At 40.6% G+C, this 22,142-nt stretch overlaps 1 protein-coding gene across 1 annotated transcript; it reads left to right on the top strand.

The window, feature by feature from the left end:
* The first annotated feature begins 10,587 nt into the window (after positions 1-10,587).
* On the top strand, positions 10,588-11,070 carry LOC111885297 (uncharacterized). Its single transcript, XM_023881560.1, has one exon. It carries the CDS (start codon positions 10,588-10,590, stop codon positions 11,068-11,070), a length of 483 nt encoding a protein of 160 aa, XP_023737328.1.
* The last annotated feature ends 11,072 nt before the right edge of the window (positions 11,071-22,142 follow it).

Below are 22,142 nucleotides of genomic sequence, written 5' to 3' on the forward strand. Positions count from 1 at the left end.
TTCTTTATATGTACGGAACCCTTGAGACATATTCTACAACTTGGTTAAGATTATTTATTCTAAATAATATTTTGTCGAAAGTTTGTTTTGGACCTATATTATCTGTAAATTGACTAGCCCGGATCTACGAGCGTTACAATTATCTCCCCCCTTAGGATGATTAAGTCCCAGAATCTTCAACAAAATAGGGCTCACAGGATGACTCCATAAGTTATCTCTTCATCCTGAGTAATAACCGTAACTTTGATGTTTCTTCGAACGAGTATCTAACTCTAAGACTTCCTGACTACAGGCGGTGACCGATCTTGGACCCGCTCTCTATCTCATGTTAGACTTCCAATCATGATCTTCATGTCACGATCTTGATCTTTATTGGAGACTCATTCTTTAACAAAATTGAGATAATTTTCATCCTTCAATTATCATAATAGACCGATGGGTCATGTTCTAGTGACCTCTTATCGTATGATGCATTGCTTGGACCCAGGTCTCTTAGAGTCAAATTCCAGAACATATTATACCTTCCTTCATGTTCTAATCACATATTAAAAGGTAGCATTTCTAGCTACAAGCAACTATCGCAATACCTCTACCAATCACTTTGATTATCTTTTTTTTCAATCTTCCGGCTTAAGTCAGATGCTACATCAAACTTGGTTCTCTGAACCACGTAACATACTCATTGTAGTCAGACTCAATTTGATATGAACACTAGGGTCGAAATAACAATCATCTTCTTAGTCATTACCGAAACGATGGTAACGACATATTTTAATAAAACGGTATCAATTACTAGCTTCTTGGTAACCTTATAACTTTCCCTGATCCAAGTGTGAGTCCTGTGCTTCCGGTAGTATAGGCCTCTACTACCATTCACACCTATTCATACTCGTCCCAAGTATTTTCTCACAGTTTTTCAAGTCACCATACAAGAAAATCACATAAGAACTTAACACACCAGATAACAATGAAGGTTTTATATTATTCCTTGAATCGATTACATAGGTGTTCAAGTTCAACCTATACTATGCCTCTAATAGGCTACACCTCCTGGCTACTTCATATCTTGATCTTTGGATATGAAGTCCTTATCCTTGATTCCTCGCGTTGTTATTTGCTTCGTCGAGCATCATGTGGAATGTCCTTGGCCTTGGTGGTGTATTTGGCCTTACTGCTTTATTTTTCCTCGTGCAGTCTCTGGACATGTGCCCCTTGCCTCCACATCCGTAGCATACCTTATCATTATGTGTGTAGTCCTTGGAATAGTGACCGGTCCTCCCACACTTGTAACAAGTCACTTCTTCGTTGCATCTCCCACTACGCTTCTTGTTGCACTTATTACACCATCTCACATCACCTCTTTCTCCTCCTCCAAGCTTCGAGAGTTTTCTCTCCTTGTTGGACCTTCAAGATCCTTCAAACTTCCTCTTCTCTCCTGCCTTATCTTTTTTCTAGACCCTTTTCTCTTATCTGAGTCTCTACGTTCTTAGCTGCTCTAACGACTGTTTTCAAAGTAGTTGCCATTTTGACCATTGGGCCAAAGTCTGTGGGCAGTCCATTAGCAAACCTAGCAATCTTTAAGAGTTCAGTAGGCACCAAGTAGGGAAATAGCTTCATCCTCTCGGTGAATGCGGTGGCATACTAGTCAACACTCATCTTCCCTTTCTTTAGGTTCTGAAACTCGTTGTTTAGGTCTATCAGATCTATCGCTGAGCAGTACTGCATTTTTAACTGCTCTGTGAATGCTTCCCAAGACATTCGTATGGCTTCTCCTCGTGGCATTGTATCTGCTAGAAACTTCCACCAACTTAACCCTTCGGTCTTTAGTTGTCTGACTCCAAAAACAGTCTTTTGCTTATCGCTACAGTTGCAGCTCTCAAATACCATCTCCATCTTGGAGATCTAGTCCATAATCTCCACTGGTTTTGGGCTTCCAGAGAGACTTGGTGGTTTTGCACCCAATAAATTCTTATACATCCGGCCATCCTTGTCATTTCAATTCTCCGGGCCATTCCTCTTTGCCCCTTGGGTTCCAACTTGACTCATAGTGTGTCTATAATTTCCTTCCTCCGATTGTTCACCGATCAACTCAGGTTGCACAATGGGTGCCGTAGGTTCATCCCTATTTTCATGCAACATCTACCCCATCTCTTCTCTTTGCTCAGGAGTTGCTACTACAACAGGTATTTGCTCAATCACTGGTGGTTGAGGCCGATGATTTCTATTTCCATTCGCGTTTCCACTGCGGGTTCTTTCCATTTCGTTCTATACACCAAATTAGATGTTCGGTGCGAAACGACGAGAATTAAGATAGGAAAGATTTTATTTACGATCGACGTGTAAATCTCCCTATTACTTCGAAAAGTTACATGCCAGTTCTAATTTCGTAATTAAGCGTTTAGAAGTGTGAACAGATAACGTTTCCAGATCCGGTCGGCAACAGACCATAGATCCGATCATATAATGCATATTATAAATCATTTAGCACATAAAAGCATGTTAGGCATTTTCCTAAATAAGCTAGTGCTTGTGTCTATTCAGGTGTATTACCTAAATTTATTAGACACATTCCTCACGATCATCACTTAGCATTCTAAGTTTAAGTCTAGAAATAAATCCGTACTCCTAGTTCGCTTAAACTAATGCTCTGATACCAACTGTGACATCCCCATTTTCATGGCCAGAAAAGACCGTTTTTTTGTGCTTTATAAAAATCAGAGTACCTCTTTTAATAAAAATGTTGCAGAATTTGTTCCCAGTAAAAAATGATAAATATGTTATCAAGGCATTTCCGAAGAAAAGTATTTTTATTCATTTTAAAATTAGGGATGTCATCGTTAATACAGTAACATAAGCATAAACAGAACTTACATTCATTATCACTAGTGATTTATATCTCCTTAAGCTCTCAGTATAATGTGACTTCATATCAACACCCGTGATATAAATAAACTGAGTGGGTTAGGTTGGGAGACCTAGTGAGTACATAGGGTTTTCAACCCACAATAATATAATTATTATGTTTAATCATCAAACAGTTAACCTAATTACCCATCCCAATTATCTTCTTTACTCTTAAGGATGTACCCTAAGAATAAATTATTTCCCATTGATTCATTCCTAAGGATTATCCTAAGGAATGGGTATGAAGTCCAACGTTGTCAACGACACAACTGTCAAGCACAGCTGCTAGTTCTATCACTTAGGCGCAACTGCCAGAATTGTGACATTCTCTATGAGGCATGGCTTCCGGTATGGTACTTCGGGCATAGCTGTCAGGGTTATCACGTTTATTGACAGTATCGTTTTCGTGAGTCCACTCACAGTACATGTCAATGGTTTTTTAGAGTACACCGGTGAAAACATCGTTCACAACACCTACAGGTTGCGAGTCTGCTATTTTTCAACTATACTGTCTAGAATAGTCTCTGGTTTTCATCCATACTCTGCTAGATGACGGGGCCAACATTTGGGAACAAGGCTTCTCACATCATCCACCTCTCACCCTTGCCTCATGGTCTATATCACCTCTCAACTCATCATCCAACTCATATTTCATCTACCCATGTTTTACCCAACATATTACGTAGATATAAATACATATATACAGTTTAAATCATATAAAACTTGTATAAAATCGTTCATCCAGCATAGATCGCAAGTATACAGATAATATGGACACATAGCATGTATTTTATATAAAATACTTCATATCTATGTGTAAGATGAAAGTAACTATGCACTCACTTGAAAACGTGGAGACTCAGCACTTCGTTACTCTTAACATAATTTTCCTTTGACAAAACCGGGTATCATTACCACTACAGTTTAGTCTAATATTCACCGAGACTAATTAATAGTCTCGCTATTATTACTATTATATAAGCATGAAACAATATTTCTAAACCACTATATATAGACAGGGCCAGACATAAAACACCGGAGGGCAGGACCATTTTGGCATATAGCACTTCTGAAATCCAGCAACCCTATGCGGCCCTTTAAACCAGATTCCCCATACCGCGAGTGGTTAAAAGATATTATAACGACACTTATATAACTCATAATAATAGCCCAAATACTTATTATAAGGTCCTAATAACATTATTATATTAAAACATAAGATATACTAACGATAGGGTAGGCGTAGCTCACTTACAACGGGTTTTTTGCAAAACCGGGCTTCGCTGGAGTAGCATTCCCGAGCTGAAAGGCGCATTTCTTGGGGCTTCCTTCGGGTGCTAGGGGGTTTACCTAGGCTTAGGGGGTTTGGGGGGGCTTAGAGAGAGAAAGTGAAGTTGGGAAGGTGTGAAGAATGAGGGAACCCGACACCTCTATTTATAGGCTGGAATCCTGGTCTACTCGTAAAGTAGGAGCTCCTACTCATCGAGTCCAAGGCCAGGTGTCACCATCTGGTGGCTTGCCTTGGGGAGAAAGCCTTGGCCCATATTCAGCTACGTCACCCGATTTCGAACAACACCCTGCCGACTTCTAAACCCCGTAACTTTCGCATACGAGATCTGTTTTCAACGTTCTTTATATTTACACGTAGGTAAAAACAATATCTACAACTTTCATTTGGACTAAGTTGGATAATTCTCGACCGATCTTAAATTTAACACTAGGAGAAAATTATACTTTTAAATGTCCACATAAAATTCATAACTTCTACATACGGACTCCGTTTTCGTCTGTCTTTTAATCGTTGAGTTCCTATTAATGAGATCATAAACTCTCATTTAGGTCGCTTAGACCAAAAACCGCTCGAACTAAAATTCGAGTTTCGGGTCGTGCACTACTATGTCAAATCTTAGAAAATTCATAACTTCCTCATACGAAGTCAGATTTGGGCATTCTTTTTTTGTATGTTCTCGGTTTAACGTATACTACAACTTTTGTTTAGATAACTAAAGCTAAAGAGTCCTCTATCATAAATTCACTATTTACGTCTCCCGGTGCGGTGCCGGTTTTGCCGTAAAATTTCGACGGGCCATAACTTCTTCGTTATAACTCAGATTTCGACGTTCTTTATATGTACGGAACCCTTGAGACATATTCTAGAACTTTGTTAAGATTATTTATTCTAAATAATCTTTTGTCGAAAAGTCGTTTTTGACCCCTATTATCTCTAAATTGATTAGCCCGGATCTACAGGAGTTACAATTAATACCCTTTTAGTTTCCAAATAATATTAATTATCAAAGTCTAGGATCCAAGTTCCAAAACAAATAAAATGTTAGGTATCCTTTATCTCATCCACTTGAATTCAACCCGGTAGATATCGATTATCAGTTATGTCTTACTATATAAATTCAAGATTTATAGGATCGTTAATAACAAATTTAATTTGACATGTTTGATCCAATCTATGCCTCAAAACTCTCTTGCTTAGGTATCATTTATCACAAAATATTTCCGATCAAATCGTCCAATTTGAAAAACTTGTATAATCGGCCTATAACTTGGTTATAGAAATAGCGAATACACCTTAACCATCAAAAGATAACGATAGGTTCCTTTATCCCACTAGTGTATACAAGAGATATGCGAATGTTCTTCAAGAAGGATTGCATAGATTTGAGGTTTGTAAAAGGGTCTTTTATATGTTTTATAATTCTAGTTTTGAAAACATATGATATCATGGTTATTACATGCATGTAATAAACCATGATACCAATTTTCAAAAGAAAATGACTTTTAAAGGTTCTATATAAAAAGGTAGTTGTTTTTATATAATTTAACGTGATTTAATTTTAATAACTAGTATTAAGTTTGAGTGCATTTGAACATTTTATATTTTAATAAAACTTCCTTTTATTAATTATATATTTTGAGTTAATATACGTTAGAAAATCACCATTTTAAAACTTATATTTGTGTATTTCAAAATTTGACGTTATTAATGTTTTTATAAAACCAGATTTTATTTTAAAACAATAACTTGTTGCATCTTATGCTCACATTATAAATTTTGAAAACCAAACTCTATGTGATGTTTATTTTGTCCAAAATTATTTTAGCATGTGAAAAACTAATTTATCAACCACACATAATAATTGCGTAAAATAAACAATACAAACATGCATAAAAATATATGTGCATAAACATAACCAACTAATGATATTTTTTATGAGCCAACAAAAAAATGCCAAGTCCATTCCTAAAGAGACATTTAAGGGACCAAAAACCTTCTTGTAATGTTGTTGTAGAACTCCCACTTGAGAAAACACCATTGCTTGGAAAAAATTGGAAAAACTTTTTTAAAACAATATTTCAGCAATATGCAACACTCTCAGAAAGTGTTGCAAATGCTCAACAACCCTTTGAGAAATCTGCCAACAACATTTAGCGACTGTTTGCAAACTGTCAATGAGAATCTTGCACACCTTATACTTGCGAAAATACACTTTGGTGTTTAAAAGTGTCTCTAACTTCATTTCTTGTTATATTTTTGTACAAAGAAACAATTTCTAACAACTAATCTATTATTTACAAAAATAAACTAAGAAAACTTACCTATTTAACTTTTTTTAAATACCATATGAATAAATAAATTATTACAATCATTTTATAATAAAAAACAACCAACACAACACACAACAAACACAACTGTCGTTGGCTAGTTTATGCACATCATACATATCAACATACACATTAAACGACCTTTGTTTTTCTAAGACAACTTTAAATGACAAAAGATGCATGAAAACATTTGTCACATAAAATAACAATTATAAAGTTGTCATAGAAAATATATATGAACTTGTTTTTATACAAAACTAAGTTATCCATACTCTCCAAAAACTAAGATTTCGAAAAATCAAAAAATCTAACCAAACATGCAAGGTGGCTCTGATACCAATTGTTGGGCGTTTATTCAAAAACTATATTAAAAAACATAAGATTTAGGCAACGACAGACTTGATAATTTGAATAACATAAAACAAGTTTATAACCAACCAATGATCTTTTTGCAAAGTTTGGAAAGAAAACAAGCACCAAAGAAAAAGATGGAGAAAATTATAACCTTTGTAGTTCTTTAGATCCTCTTGGGAGGCTTGGAAGTTGATGAAGAATGTAGAACTTTAGAGACACCAACAATGAATCAACTTGATGTAGAATGCTAGTTCTTTTATATAAAACTCTTAAGACTTTTAAGCTTTATATTCTTATCAAAATCTATCCATATCTATCTATATCTATCATGCATACTTATAAAGCTAGCATTTTTCCTTGAACCTCATGCATTTGAAACTCCTATAAAAATTTGCAAACACCTCACGCATTTGAAACCTCCTATTTTAATGAATACCACTCAAAAGTCTCTTAATAATGATTAACAATTCAAAGGTTTTATAACTTATATAATATATTTAAATAAACAACTAATGGATACTTTACTATAAAATGGTCAATCTTTTTGAGTAGACACACAAATACAAATCACATACAAAATTCATAAAGAAAACAAGTTTAAAGTTTCTTGTGTTGGTTTGAGGGATTTGAACAATTTTTCGAGCCATGTTATTATGTTGAAGTTTTTAATTTGTAACTTTGTTATATACTAATTCTCTTTTGTATTTTCTTGATTTAAGTATTCTTTTAAGAATATGATTGTATGTTGTGGTTGAAATTTTAATGTAAATTCGATTAGATTCATGTTATCGATCATATGTTATGGAAGGTGATATATATATAATACTTATCCATGTAAGCATTTTTTAAAATGCAAATTGTCTATCTTATCACTTTATATTTTAGTATATGTTTAACATTTTAATTATAATAATAAGTATTTTTTAAAAGTTTCTTTCACTTATTAATAATAACAAGTGGTTTTAAAATTAATAAGCAATCATTATAAATAATAAAATCAAATTACATGGATATGTCATATTATCCATGCAAATCTCTTTTGAAATGCAAATTGTCTATCTTATCACTTTATTATTTGGTGTATGTTTCACATTTTAATAATAATATTAAGTGTTTCTTATAAGTCTTCTTTAAATTGTTATTAATAATAAGTGGTTTAAAATTAATGAATAACAACTTTAAATGATAATAACATCAAATTATAAATTACATTTAGCTATAAATAAATTCTATTTTAAAAGAACATCATTATCGAAATTAGAAAATGATCGCATAAGTAAAAATATATTTAATCAATAATAATAATTGTTAAAAATAATGCTAAATAGATAATTATAGTTAATTCTGTTAATGAGGAATGTGGGTTGATGTCAATGAATATTATTGTTCAAAATAATAGAGATTATATATATATATATATATATATATATATATATATATATATATATATATATATATATATATATATATATATATATATAAGCTAGTGTAAAAATATTATCTCATAGTTAAAGTCAATAACATAACCATTTAAACATATACTTTTTTTTTAATATTTTAACAATATATTTTTAATCTTCGCTGTGCAACGCACGAGAATTCGTCTAATCATTATCATTATATACATATAAAGCTTGCATTTTTTCTTGAACAACATTCATTTGAAACTCCCATGTATTTTTTCCTTTCACCACATTCATTTGAAACTCCTATGACTTTTCAATTTCTTTCTAATAATTATTATACGTTGGTTAATAAGGTTAAATAAATATCAAACATAAAGTGTAATCTTATATAAACTAAATTTCAATACTAAAAAAATATATTTTCTTCTACTTATAAAGTTTGTTTTTAACTATTAACACATTATACTTGATTTATTTAGTCTAATATGTTGTATGTAAACCATTATCATTCTAAAGCTACAACTTTTGATCAATTTGTATAAAATACTTAAATTATTAATTTAAATATAACCTTACAGGTTCAACTTAAATATAAATTTTAGTTTAACTTAAACAACCTAAAGAATATTTTGTAAATAGTTAAAAGTGATAAATTGTAGTGTCTTTCTAATAATGATTATAAATTGGTTAATAAGGTTAAATAAGTATCAAACCTAAAGTGTAATAAAAAATAAACTAAATTTCAATATTAAAATAATATTTTTACTTCTACTTATAAAGTTATGTCTTCAACTTTTAACATATTATACTTAATTTATTAGATTTAATATGTTGTTGTATGTAAACCATTATCAGTTTAAAGCTATAACTTTTGAACTGTATGGACAAAATACTTCAATTGTTAATTTAAATATAACAATACAGGGTCAACTTCAATATAAATTTCAGTTCCACTTAAAAAAAACCCAAAAAATATTTTGTGAATAGTGAAAAGTGATAAATTGTAGTACTAAATGGAAAAACTAAATTGTAATATCAATTCACTAAAATATTTCCTAAAGATATTTTTATAATCGTTAAAAGTTTTGAAATAAGTAGCTTAAAATAACTTACAATAACAATAGTTAAAAATAATTCTATATAAATGATTTTATTGTTACCTTTAAAATTAAAAAAAAAATGTTTGATATTTTAAATGATACACTGATGAAAATTAAAACGTTAAGCAAATAAATTTTAAAAATGAATTAACAATAAGTACAACTCTAAATAATATTAAACCATATATTATATTTAATTTTATTCATAAGTAACCCGCAGGTAGAGGTCATTCAAAAGATTGAGATTATGCAATTTTAATAGATGTATATATTATCATATAACTCAAAATAATCAATATACTATATCAACTTCGTATACGAATTATTATATCAAATTTAACAATGACATTATTGTTATATTTAAAAAAACATATATTTGTAAAGATTTCAACTATATAGATGCTTCTGCGTAACGCGCGGGCATTCGCCTAATATATCTTATAAAGCTAGCATTTTCCTTGAACCTTATGCATTTGAAACTCCCAAGGCTATTCAACTTATATTTTTACTCAAACCATATTCATTTGATACTATTAACCAAAATATATACCTTATGTATATTTACTGTGTAATTAATGTAGATTACTTCTTCCTTATTTAGCCTAGATTTTCCCCAATTTCCTCCTATAATCACTCTGTACAGTGGGTATTTAATCCCCTCCTTTATCAATGAAAGGCATCAATTCTTTTGTAATTATATGGTATCAAAGCCAAGTGCTCCTTACCTCAAAATCTCTCCCTACTGTCTCAGCTACTGCGGGACATCTTTACTTCATTTCTGATCATCCTCTCTATTCACGATGTCAGACAAACAAGACCCAACTCATGTCAAAGCTCTCCATCCCGTCTACACGGTCATAAACATACAAAACAAGATTCGTACCCTTGATGGTACCAAGGTATCATACTCTTCATGGGTTCGCTTGTTCAAACATCATGCTAGAGGTTACAGAGTTCTTGCCCATATTGATGGTTTCGACCCTCCATCCAAGACTGACCCGACCTATGAAAACTGGTCAGATATTGATGCCATCGTCCTCCAATGGATTTAATGAAAAATTTCAGACGATCTCCTTGCGCGGGTGCTTGAACCGGGCTCCACACCATATGAAGCCTGGTTCAAAATTCAAAATATCTTCCTCAACAACAAAGGATCTCGTGCTGCTACTCTTAAACACGAGTTCACAAACCTTACCCTTCGAGCAATGTCGTCCCTTGAAGCTTATTGCCAACATCTCAAAGATCTGGCAAGTCAACTGAATGACGTTGATTGCCCTGTCAACGAGAAACGTCTGGTTCTTCAACTTATCTGTGGGTTGCCATCCGAATTTGACACAGTCGGCGCCTACATCAATCATACCCTACCTCCATGGGATACCGCGTGCTCCATGCTTCAACTTGAAACTCAGCGACAACGTGCTCGAGATTCCCACTCATCCACAGAGACCGTTGCTACTGTTGAACACAACCCACCAACAAACTCCAATTTCCGACGTGGCGAATCTGGAAACAGAGGCCGCCCTAACCAGCAGCGGAACACAAATCGTCGAGTGCCTATATCTGCATCTCCTTCTCGACCTGGTTATACCTCCTCTGGTCGGCCAACACAAACCCAATCAAATAATCATAGTAGCCCTATGTCCAATAAAACACACCCTACATGGGCCGGATACCCACCGCCATTATAGGGCCACCCATATTGGGATTCACCACCACCTTGTCCATATCCTACTCAAGCTGGATGGGCTTCTCCCTGGCCTACCTCTTCTTCCCAGCAGCAACCACGACAACCACCAGCTGAAGCCAATCTTACGGAGGTAAACCCACTTGATCCTTCTGAACTCGGGCTACTTTTTCAGCTATGACTCTGGACCAAGAGCATGCTGATTGGTACATAAACACTGGATCTACATCTCATCTCATAGCCAACGAAGGTAAAATCTCGATCCATAGTTTGTCTTCTATTAAATCTGTGTTTGTTGCAAATGGCAATCAAGTACCAGTTCTTGGATCAGGTCATACAACATTACCCCATGCATCCAAACCTATTCATCTAAAAGATGTACTCCACACACCTCATACCGTTAAAGATCTTATATTTGTTCGTAAATATTGTCGTGATAATTCATTTTCTATTGAATTTGACTCCTTTGGTTTTTCTATAAAGGATTACAAGACCAAGAAGCACCTCTCTAGACACGACAATTCCGGTGATCTCTACCCCTTCACCAAACAAGCCAACGCTCCAGCTTCATCTTTTTATGTTTCTTCTAGTTTTCCTCTTTGGCATTTTAGACTCAGTCATCCGGGTCATCATGTAATAGATTTTATTTGTCAAAATAAAAATATTTCTTGCAAAAAAAATGATCGTTTATCAGTTTGTCATTCTTGTCAACTTGGTAAACACAAACGTCTACCATTCAAAAACTCCACATCCTTTACTCTCAAACCATTTGATCTAGTTCACGCCGACCTTTGGACCTCACTTATCCACAGCAAAACTAATTTTAAATACTACCTCATCATTATTGACGATTTCATCCATTTTACATGGGTGTTTCCCTTAAAATACAAATCAGAAACTTTTCCCAAAATCACAGCCTTCTACAAATATATCCACACTCAATTCAATATCACCCTCAAAACTTTCCAATGTGACAAGGGCGATGAATTCGACAATCACCACTTCCATAATTTTGCTTCCACCACCGGTCATCACATTCGCTTCTCGTGCCCACACACCTCTCAACAAAATGGCACAACCGAACGAATGATCCGTCGCATAAACGAAATCATGTTGTCCTTACTTACCCATGCTTTTTTACCACCTTCCTTTTGGGTCGAGGCCCTTCATACCGCTACCTACTTGCACAACATCCTTCCTAATCCATTACTTGACAACCGAACCCCTACCTCCGTCCTCTACCTCAAACATCCAACTTACGACCACCTACGAATCTTTGGTTGTGTCTGCTTTCCCAACCTAAGTGCCACCCGCCAACACAAACTAGCACCTCGGTCTACACCTTTCCTTTTTCTAGGTTAGCCAACCCAATACCGAGGATATAGATGCCTCGACATGTCCACCGGTAAATTCATTCTCTCCCGACATGTAACCTTTGATGAAACTTCTTTTCCTTATGCATCTCACACGCCAAACCCACCACACAATTACTCTTTCCTTGAAACAGAACCCTCTCCTCTCCTCTTCCACCCTCCAACAACATCAATATCAACTCCCACTCAACCACCTTCGAACCACAACCACCCTTCTCCCACTCATTCTGCTCCCACCCAAACCACTTTTTCCCCTCCCTCTCCCAACCAAACCCCTGAAACTACGTCCCAACCTACCCTTCCTCCACCCTCATACTACCCACTTACTTACTCCCGACGAAGCCAACCACCCCCTCCACCTCTGCCCCCCTCCTACATCATGTCACCCCATGACCACCTGCTCCAAAGTTGGGATCATCAAACCAAACCCACCACTCAACCTTCACACCAACACCAAAGCCTCCACCATTTCACCTCTTCCCAAATCCCACAAACATGCCCTATCTGATCCAAACTGGTACTCCGCCATGACTAATGAACATCGAGCTCTAATAGATAACAACACATGGGAACTTGTACCTCGTCCCCCCAAGGCTCATGTCATACGCTGTATGTGGATATACACGCACAAATTTCATGCAAACGGAACTCTTGCACGATATAAAGCACGCTTAGTGATTAATGGAAAATGCCAACAAGTCGGAGTAGACTACGATGAAACATTCAGTCCTGTAGTGAAACCTACCAGAATCCGCACTGTTCTTAGTCTTGTCATTTCCCGATCATGGGCTATACACCAACTAGATGTAAAGAATGCTTTCTTACATGGGAATCTCAACGAGACCATGTATATGTTCCAACCCACTAGTTTCACAGATCCGCAACACCCAAAACGTGTTTGTCGGTTACGCAAATCTTTGTATGAGCTTAAACAAGCTCTGCGATCTTGGTATCATCGTTCTACAACATTTATTCACACATGCGGTTTTAAAAGCTGTAACAGCCTGAATTTCCAGGTATCTTTATTGTTTATGATTTTGGTGTTTTGAGAGGGGACTCGGCGAGTTGGAGCTCAGACTCGCCGAGTAGGGACGTGATTCTGGACGCAGGATTCACCTGGACTTGGCGAGTCCAGGATATGGACTCGGCGAGTCCGCGCTGTTTAATGAAACCCTAATTTCTCGGGTTTGGGACCTATTTAAAGGGCCTTATGGCCGTCATTTGTACCCAGCAGTCCATAGAGAGAAACCCTAGAGTGCTTTAGCGATTTGAGAGAGAGAATGGAAGCATTTCTTGACCTTTGTGTGTTGTTTAGCAAAGAAGAGGGAAGTCCTAGCCAAGAGGAAGCAAAGGAGGTTGCTATTCTGTGGATTTGAAGCTTAGATCATCGATCTAAAGGTATGATTTCGGCTCATCTTCTGTTTTGTGAAGTATATTTGGATTTAGGGCTTCTTGTGGCCTTTGTTGGGTTGATTTGATGGTCAAATAGTCCCTTGCTAGTGATGAGGCTTTGGATCTGGATCCATAGAGGTCCAGAGAGCCTCATTCATCAAGATTTATGAAGAACAGTGGAGGTTATGACCTTGAGTTGTGATATTTGTTGATAATTCTTCATATATGGACATTTAGAGGTTGTATGTACACCAAGTTTGGGGCTTTACGTGATGAATCAGTCTAGGAAGGCCAGATCTATGAATTGTTGGAGCAGATCTGACCTTAGAAGCGAGTTTGAGTGATTGCATGGTATAGACTCGCCGAGTCCGATGAGCAGACACGGCGAGTAGCTTGAAGATTGCCTTGAGTTCGCTCAGTGAGTGGTCCAGACGAGTCATAGGTTGACTCAGTGAGTCAGGGTGAGTTAGAGAGGGTTGACAGGTGGACTGAGTCGAGCTGGGACTCGCCGAGTTGTTCTTGAGACTCGGCGAGTTGAGTCGGGGTGGCCCCGCGATTCTTCCAGGTGGAACTCGTCGAGTCAGGGGGAGTACTCGACGTGTAAGAAGGGAATCCTAGAGAGTTGGTGAAAACGCCTAGACTCGCCGAGTTGCCCATGTGCACTCGTCGAGTCCGGTCAAAGTTGACCGTTGACCGTTGACCAGAGTTGACCTGTTTTGACTTCTTAGGGATAGTCAACCTTAGAGGTAAAAAGTGTTAATAAGAGATGTATGATGTTATAGGGAGATTGTAGCTCGGAGGATCGAGCACGAGTGATTTCGGGATTTGCTAGCTATCGATATTCACGAGGTGAGTCTTCTCACTATACCGTACCCGGAAGGGTTTGATTGTGTGACCGGAAGGTCGGTTATGATATGATACATATGTGTTATATGTGATAAGTTAATTGTTATATGTGCTATGTATGATATGTTTAATGTGGGCCGGAAGGCAAATATGTCATGGGCCGGAAGGCATTGTAGTGTGGACCGAAGGGTTGGCGTGGGTAGGACCGGAAGGTTTACCCAGCAGGGACGGAAGTCCCCTGAGACACATGGACCGGAAGGTCAGGGCCTGGAAAGGCGTATGTGCGTAAGTTGTATTTTGGGGAACTCACTAAGCGATTATGCTTACAGTTGTTGTGTATGTGTTTCAGGTACTAGCGAGGACCGTGGGAAGGCGCCGGCGTGATCTGTACACACTGATAGATGATTTATGATCTTGGGATTCATATGATTTGTATTATGATATGACACGTTGAATGTTTATGCCTTGTTTTGGATGAAAATACTTCCTTTTGAAATGAAAAAAATTTGTTTAAAAATTGCTGTTGTTACAAATTGGTATCAGAGCCTTGGTTTGAGGGATTCGGGTACACCTTCGGGCGTAACTGAACTCAAACCAAGGACTTGAGGAAAACTTTTAAAATAAAGACATAAAATCTTTATAAAGTAATCGTGGTAAACAAGAATGAAGCAGTGTGTACGATCAGCCAGCGCCCGAACGGTAAAAATCCCCAAAATACTCTTATAATGTTGTATTAACAGATATGATATGATATGAATTGTTATGCATGCTAGAAGACTAGGTATTCATGATAGCACTAGAGTGGCCTAATTTGTGATGCCTTAGTCTAGGGAAGTCTTTTGCTATGAGATGCTGTGATAGCGAGCGGGTAGTTAGTGCATAACAAGAGTAGAGTACTCACGATCTGGGGTTTGGGGAGGAGAACTTGGGATGAATGCTGATGCGGTGTGGTCGATAGTATTGGGCCCGTACTACCGAAGACACCGGGTCAGTGGGCAACCCAAGTAGGAATACCTAGGTATCAGAGACTGAGTAGGGTTGCGTTATCGAGTACGATTATGCTCAATAGAGTCTCTGATAAGTTCTATGTTGTATTTCAGAGGCATCATGGTTGGACCACGCCACAGACCGAGTACGAGCAGTGTGAGTGACGAGGAGATTCGTCAGATGATTCAAGAGGAGGTGGCTGCGGCGATCCGGGCCGAGATTCCGGAGATGTTTGGGTCTATTAAGACCACTTTGATGGAGACCTTTGATGAGCGGTACGCCGCGTTGACTGAGGCTGCAGCCGCTGCAGCTACCGCAGCTGTGGCCACTGCCAGGCCACAGGGAGGTGACTCGTTGCTGTTTGGGGAGTTCAGCAACACCAAGCCACCTGAGTTTGACGGGACGTAGGATCCGATCGCTGCTATGAGGTGGATTGCTGATATCGAGGGATGCTTCTACACTTGTTCATGTCCGGAGCATCTGAGGGTATGGTTCGCCTTGAACCAGCTCCGTCTGGGAGCGAAGGATTGGTGGAAGTTCGTGACGGCGAACTTCACTTTGGCAGAGATTTCAGCTGTGTCGTGGGAGAGGTTTACCTCTATGTTCAGAGACGAGTACGTTCCGCCGGTGGAGAGGGAACGGTTGGTTCAGGAGTTCTTGACCCTCAAGCAGGGTACTGATTCGGTTACGGTGATCACGCGGAAGTTTCATGAGAGGGCGATGTTCTGCCCCGAGCAGGTGTCCACAGAGCAGGCTCGGATGAGCCGGTATTTGGGTGTGTTGAGGAGGGATATCCAGGAGTTCGTGTCGAACTCCACATATCATACCTTTGCTGAGCTTCAGGCGAATGCCAGGAAGCGCGAGATCGAGTTGGAGACCCAAGCAAGGGAGGAGGCCGAGTCTCAACGGGTGGATCGGCGGCCGGCTCAGTCTCAGCCGGCAGCCAAGCGGACTAAGTCCGCCGATTCGAGGACGGGAGGTCTGAAGGGCCGCACTTGCGGAAACTGCGGCAAGGGTCACGAGGGGACATGTCGGTCTGGTGCTTGCTACAAGTGTGGCAAGGAGGGGCACATCGCTAGGGATTGCCCCAAGGGGTTTATGGTTTGTTTTCATTGCAACCAGAATGGCCATCGGAAGGCCGAGTGCCCTCAGCTTCTTCAGGGATCTGCACCTGCTGCCAGGGCTACCGAGACTCGACCAGTGAAGGCCTAGGCCCCGAGGGCTCGTGGGAGAGCCTTTCAGCTGACTGCGGAGGAGGTCCGCGCTGCGACCGATGTTGTGGCAGGTATGCTTTATTTCATGTATTTATTTTGATGTTGAGATATTATGCTTATGCTATGATATGCGTAGGTACTTTCCTTGTGAACTCTGTACCTGCTTTAGTGTTATTTGACTCGGGTGCGAGTCGGTCTTTCGTATCTTTGGCCTTTAGTTAGCAGATCGGTGTTAGTCGTGAGCCGTTGAGTCGGCCTCTGAGAGTTTCTATAGCAGACGAGAGAGTGATTTGTGCCACGGAGGTTCTCCAGAGATGTGTGTTAGAGATTTTCGGGATTGAGTTTCCGATTGATCTGATTCCTATTGCGATGGGTGATGTCTGTGTCATTGTGGGCATGGACTGGTTGAGCCGATTTGGTGCAGTCATCGACTGTGAGCGTCAGTTGGTGACCATACGAGACCCTAGTGGGGGAGTTCTTTCAGTGTACGGCGAGGGTACACGTTCTGGATCAGCTTTTTGTTCGGCCGCTAGGGCGAGGCAGTGTCTACAACAGGGCTGTAAGGGTTTTGTGGCGTATGTGATGGATATGCGGGTGGCTTCCAAGAGACCGAGTTCAGTTGAGGAGGTTCCGGTGGTGCGTGAGTTTCCAGATGTTTTTCCCGAGGAGTTGCCGGGTGTACCTCCTGTGAGGCAAGTGGAGTTTGGTATTGATTTGGTTCCGGGGGCTGCGCCTATCGCTAAGGTGCCTTATCGTCTTGCACCTCCAGAGATGCAAGAGTTATCCTCGCAGCTTCTGGAGTTGCTGGGGAAGGGATTCATTCGGCCGAGCAGCTCGCCGTGGGGAGCACCTATTATGTTCGTCAAAATGAAGGATGGTTCACACCGGATGTGCATTGATTACCGGGAGTTGAACAAGCTAACGGTCAAGAACCGTTACCCGTTACCGAGGATCGACGATTTATTCGATCAGTTGCAGGGAGCATCTTGGTTTTCCAAGATCGATTTGAGGTCGGGATATCATCAGGTGAGAGTGCGGGATGAGGACGTCCAAAAGACAGCGTTCAGGACGCGATATGGGCATTATGAGTTTGTGGTGATGCCTTTTGGGCTCACCAATGCCCCGACTGTGTTCATGGATCTCATGAACAGGGTATGCAGGCCGATGTTGGATCGGTCGGTGATTGTATTTATCGATGATATTCTGGTGTATTCGAGATCTAGAGAGCAGCATGAGGAGCATTTGAGGGAGGTCCTTGGGGTTTTGAGATCGGAGAAGCTTTATGCAAAGTTCTCCAAGTGTGATTTCTGGTTGCGGGAGGTTCAGTTCCTAGGACATCTCGTTAACCAGGAAGGGATTCTAGTCGATCCGGCCAAGGTTGAGGCAGTGATGAGTTGGGAGGTGCCGAAGTCACCATCTGAGATCAGGAGCTTCCTTGGGTTGGCAGGGTATTATCGGAGATTTATCAAGGATTTCTCCAAGATCGCAGTGCCGCTCACCAGATTGACCCGGAAGGGTGTTGCATTCTCATGGGGTCCCGAGCAGTAGACCTCCTTTGAGACACTTCGCCAAAGGTTGTGCGAAGCCCCGGTATTAGCTCTCCCGGAAGGGATGGATGATTTTGTAGTATATTGTGATGCATCGATTTTGGGGCTGGGTGCGGTGTTGATGCAGAGGGGTCATGTGATAGCATATGCATCGAGGCAGCTGAAGCCTCATGAGACGAGATATCCCACGCATGATCTAGAGTTGGGGGCAGTAGTGTTCGCCCTCAAGATTTGGCGTCACTACTTGTATGGGGTTCGGTGTACGATATACACGGACCATAAGAGTTTGAAGTACTTGATGGATCAGCCCAACCTAAATATGCGTCAGAGGAGGTGGTTGGATGTGGTCAAGGATTATGATTGTGAGATCCTGTACCACCCAGGCAAGGCTAATGTGGTAGCCGATGCGTTGAGCCACAGGGCGGAGAGCACTCCACTACGAGATGTATGTTTGAGATTGACCGTGATAGCACCGGTACTGGATGCCATTCGTGGGGCACAGGCCGAGGCTGTGCAACCGGAGATGCAGAAGAAGGAGCGGGTCGTTGGGTTGGTTTCGGAGTTCGTTACGGATGGGCGAGGGCTTATGACCTTCCAGGGTCGGATTTGGGTACCGTTTGTGGGCGGTACCCGTATTACTTTGATGGAAGAGGCTCATCGGTCGAAATTTTCGATCCATCCGGGGGCCACGAAGATGTATTTGGATTTGAGGAAAGAGTATTGGTGGCCCTGTATGAAGAGGGACGTCACCTGGTTTGTTGAGAGGTGCTTGACCTGCCGTAGGGTCAAGGCCGAGCACCAGAGACCACATGGCAAGTTGCAGCCATTGGAGGTTCCCGAGTGGAAGTGGGAACAGATCACCATGGATTTCATCACCAAATTGCCGAGGACTTCCAGAGGAGTTGATGCAATTTGGGTGATTGTGGATAGGTTGACGAAGAGCGCTCACTTCCTTGCCATCAGTGAGAGTTATTTAGCGGAGAAGTTGGCGGAGATATATGTGAGGGAAGTGGTATCTCGGCATGGGGTGCCGATCTCGATTGTTTCGGACCGTGATGTGCATTTCATTTCCAGATTCTGGAAGAAATTTCATGAGGAGTTGGGTACTAGATTGCATTTTAGTACCGCGTATCATCCCCAGACAGACGGCCAGAGCGAGCGGACGATTCAGAGGCTTGAGGACATGCTTCGAGCGTGTGTATTAGATTTCGGGGGTAGCTGGGATGCGTATTTACCCTTGGCAGAGTTTTCCTACAACAACAGCCATCATTCGAGCATTGGTAGGCCACCATTTGAGCTGTTGTATGGTAGGAGGTGTCGGACCCCCATTTGTTGGGGAGAGGTTGGGCAGAGAGTGATGGGCAGTACAGAGATCGTGCTTCAGACGACAGAGCAGATTCAGCAGGTCAGACAGAGGTTATTGACCGCCTAGAGCCGACAGAAGAGTTATGTAGACAGACGCCAGTCCGAGCTTGAGTTTCAGGTCGGTGACTTCGTTCTCCTGAGGGACTCTCCTTGGAAAGGAGTGATTCGATTCAGGAAGAGGGGCAAGTTGGGGCCCCGGTATATTGGGCCATTTCGTGTGATTGCGAGGGTAGGCCGGGTAGCCTATCGTTTGGGGTTGCCAGCAGAGTTGGGGCAGATCCACGACACTTTTCATGTGTCGCAATTGAGGAAGTGTATAGCCGATGAGTCGGCAGTGGTTCCATTAGAGGATATTCAGGTGGATGTGAGCCTGAATTATGCCGAGAGGCCAGTGGCCATCAGGGATCAGAAGATCAAGGTTCTGAGGAACAAGGAGGTACCTCTGGTGTTGGTTCAGTGGCAACACCGGAAGGGATCGGAGACGACCTGGGAGCCGGAGCGCGAGATGCGGGAGCAGCATCCGGAGCTGTTTTCAGAGCGAGACTTCGAGGGCGAAGTCTAGTTCTAGTGGGGGAGAATTGTAACAGCCCGAATTTCCAGGTATCTTTATTGTTTATGATTTTGGTGTTTTGAGAGGGGACTCGGCGAGTTGGAGCTCAGACTCGCCGAGTAGGGACGCGATTCTGGACGCGGGATTCGCCTGGACTCGGCGAGTCCAGGATATGGACTTGGCGAGTCCGCACTGTTTAATGAAACCCTAATTTCTCGGGTTTGGGACCTATTTAAAGGGCCTTATGGCCGTCATTTGTACCCAGCAGTCCATAGAGAGAAACCCTAGAGTGCTTTAGCGATTTGAGAGAGAGAAAGGAAGCATTTCTTGACCTTTGTGTGTTGTTTAGAAAAGAAGAGGGAAGTCCTAGCCAAGAGGAAGCAAAGGAGGTTGCTATTCTGTGGATTTGAAGCTTAGATCATCGATCTAAAGGTATGATTTCGGCTCATCTTCTGTTTTGTGAACTATATTTGGATTTAGGGCTTCTTGTGGCCTTTGTTGGGTTGATTTGATGGTCAAATAGTCCCTTGCTAGTGATGAGGCTTTGGATCTGGATCCATAGAGGTTTAGAGAGCCTCATTCATCAAGCTTTATGAAGAACAATGGAGGTTATGACCTTGAGTTGGGATATTTGTTGATAATTCTTAATATATGGACATTTAGAGGTTGTATGTACACCAAGTTTGGGGCTTTATGTGATGAATCAGTCTAGGAAGGCCAGATCTATGAATTGTTGGAGCAGATCTGACCTTAGAAGCGAGTTTGAGTGATTGCATGGTATAGACTCGCCGAGTCCGATGAGCAAACTCGGCGAGTAGCTTGAAGATTGCCTTGAGTTCGCTCAGTGAGTGGTCTAGACGAGTCATAGGTTGACTCAGTGAGTCAGGGTGAGTTAGAGAGGGTTGACAGGTGGACTGAGTCGAGCTGGGACTCGCCGAGTTGTTCTTGAGACTCGGCGAGTTGAGTCAGGGTGGCCCCGCGATTCTTCCAGGTGGAACTCGTCGAGTCAGGGGGAGTACTCGACGTGTAAGAAGGGAATCCTAGAGAGTTGGTGAAAACGCCTAGACTCGCCGAGTTGCCCTTGTGCACTCGCCGAGTCCGGTCAAACTTGACCGTTGACCGTTGACCAGAGTTGACCTGTTTTGACTTCTTAGGGATAGTCAACCTTAGAGGTAAAAAGTGTTAATAAGAGATGTATGATGTTATAGGGAGATTGTAGCTCGGAGGATCGAGCACGGGTGATTTCGGGATTTGCTAGCTATCGATATTCACGAGGTGAGTCTTCTCACTATACTGAACCCGGAAGGGTTTGATTGTGTGACCGGAAGGTCGGTTATGATATGAGACATATGTGTTATATGTGATAAGTTAATTGTTATATGTGCTATGTATGATATGTTTAATGTGGGCCGGAAGGCATTATGATATGGGCCGGAAGGCGAATATGTCATGGGCCGGAAGGCATTGTAGTGTGGACCGAAGGGTTGGCGTGGGTAGGACTGGAAGGTGTACCCAGCAGGGACGGAAGTCCCCTGAGACACATGGACCGGAAGGTCAGGGCCTGGAAAGGCGTATGTGTGTAAGTTGTATTTTGGGGAACTCACTAAGCGATTATGCTTACAGTTGTTGTGTATGTGTTTTAGGTACTAGCGAGGACCGTGGGAAGGCGCCGACGTGATCTGTACACACTGATAGATGATTTATGATCTTGGGATTCATATGATTTGTATTATGATATGACATGTTGAATGTTTATGCCTTGTTTTGGATGAAAATACTTCCTTTTGAAATGAAAAAAATTT

Source organism: Lactuca sativa, chromosome 3, assembly GCF_002870075.4.
Source record: "Lactuca sativa cultivar Salinas chromosome 3, Lsat_Salinas_v11, whole genome shotgun sequence".
In the NCBI taxonomy this organism is placed as follows: Eukaryota; Viridiplantae; Streptophyta; class Magnoliopsida; order Asterales; family Asteraceae; genus Lactuca; species Lactuca sativa.

Bases quoted from the DNA above. Each gene is read 5' to 3' on its own strand.
- LOC111885297 (XM_023881560.1), top strand. From the start codon at position 10,588: ATGTCGTCCCTTGAAGCTTATTGCCAACATCTCAAAGATCTGGCAAGT.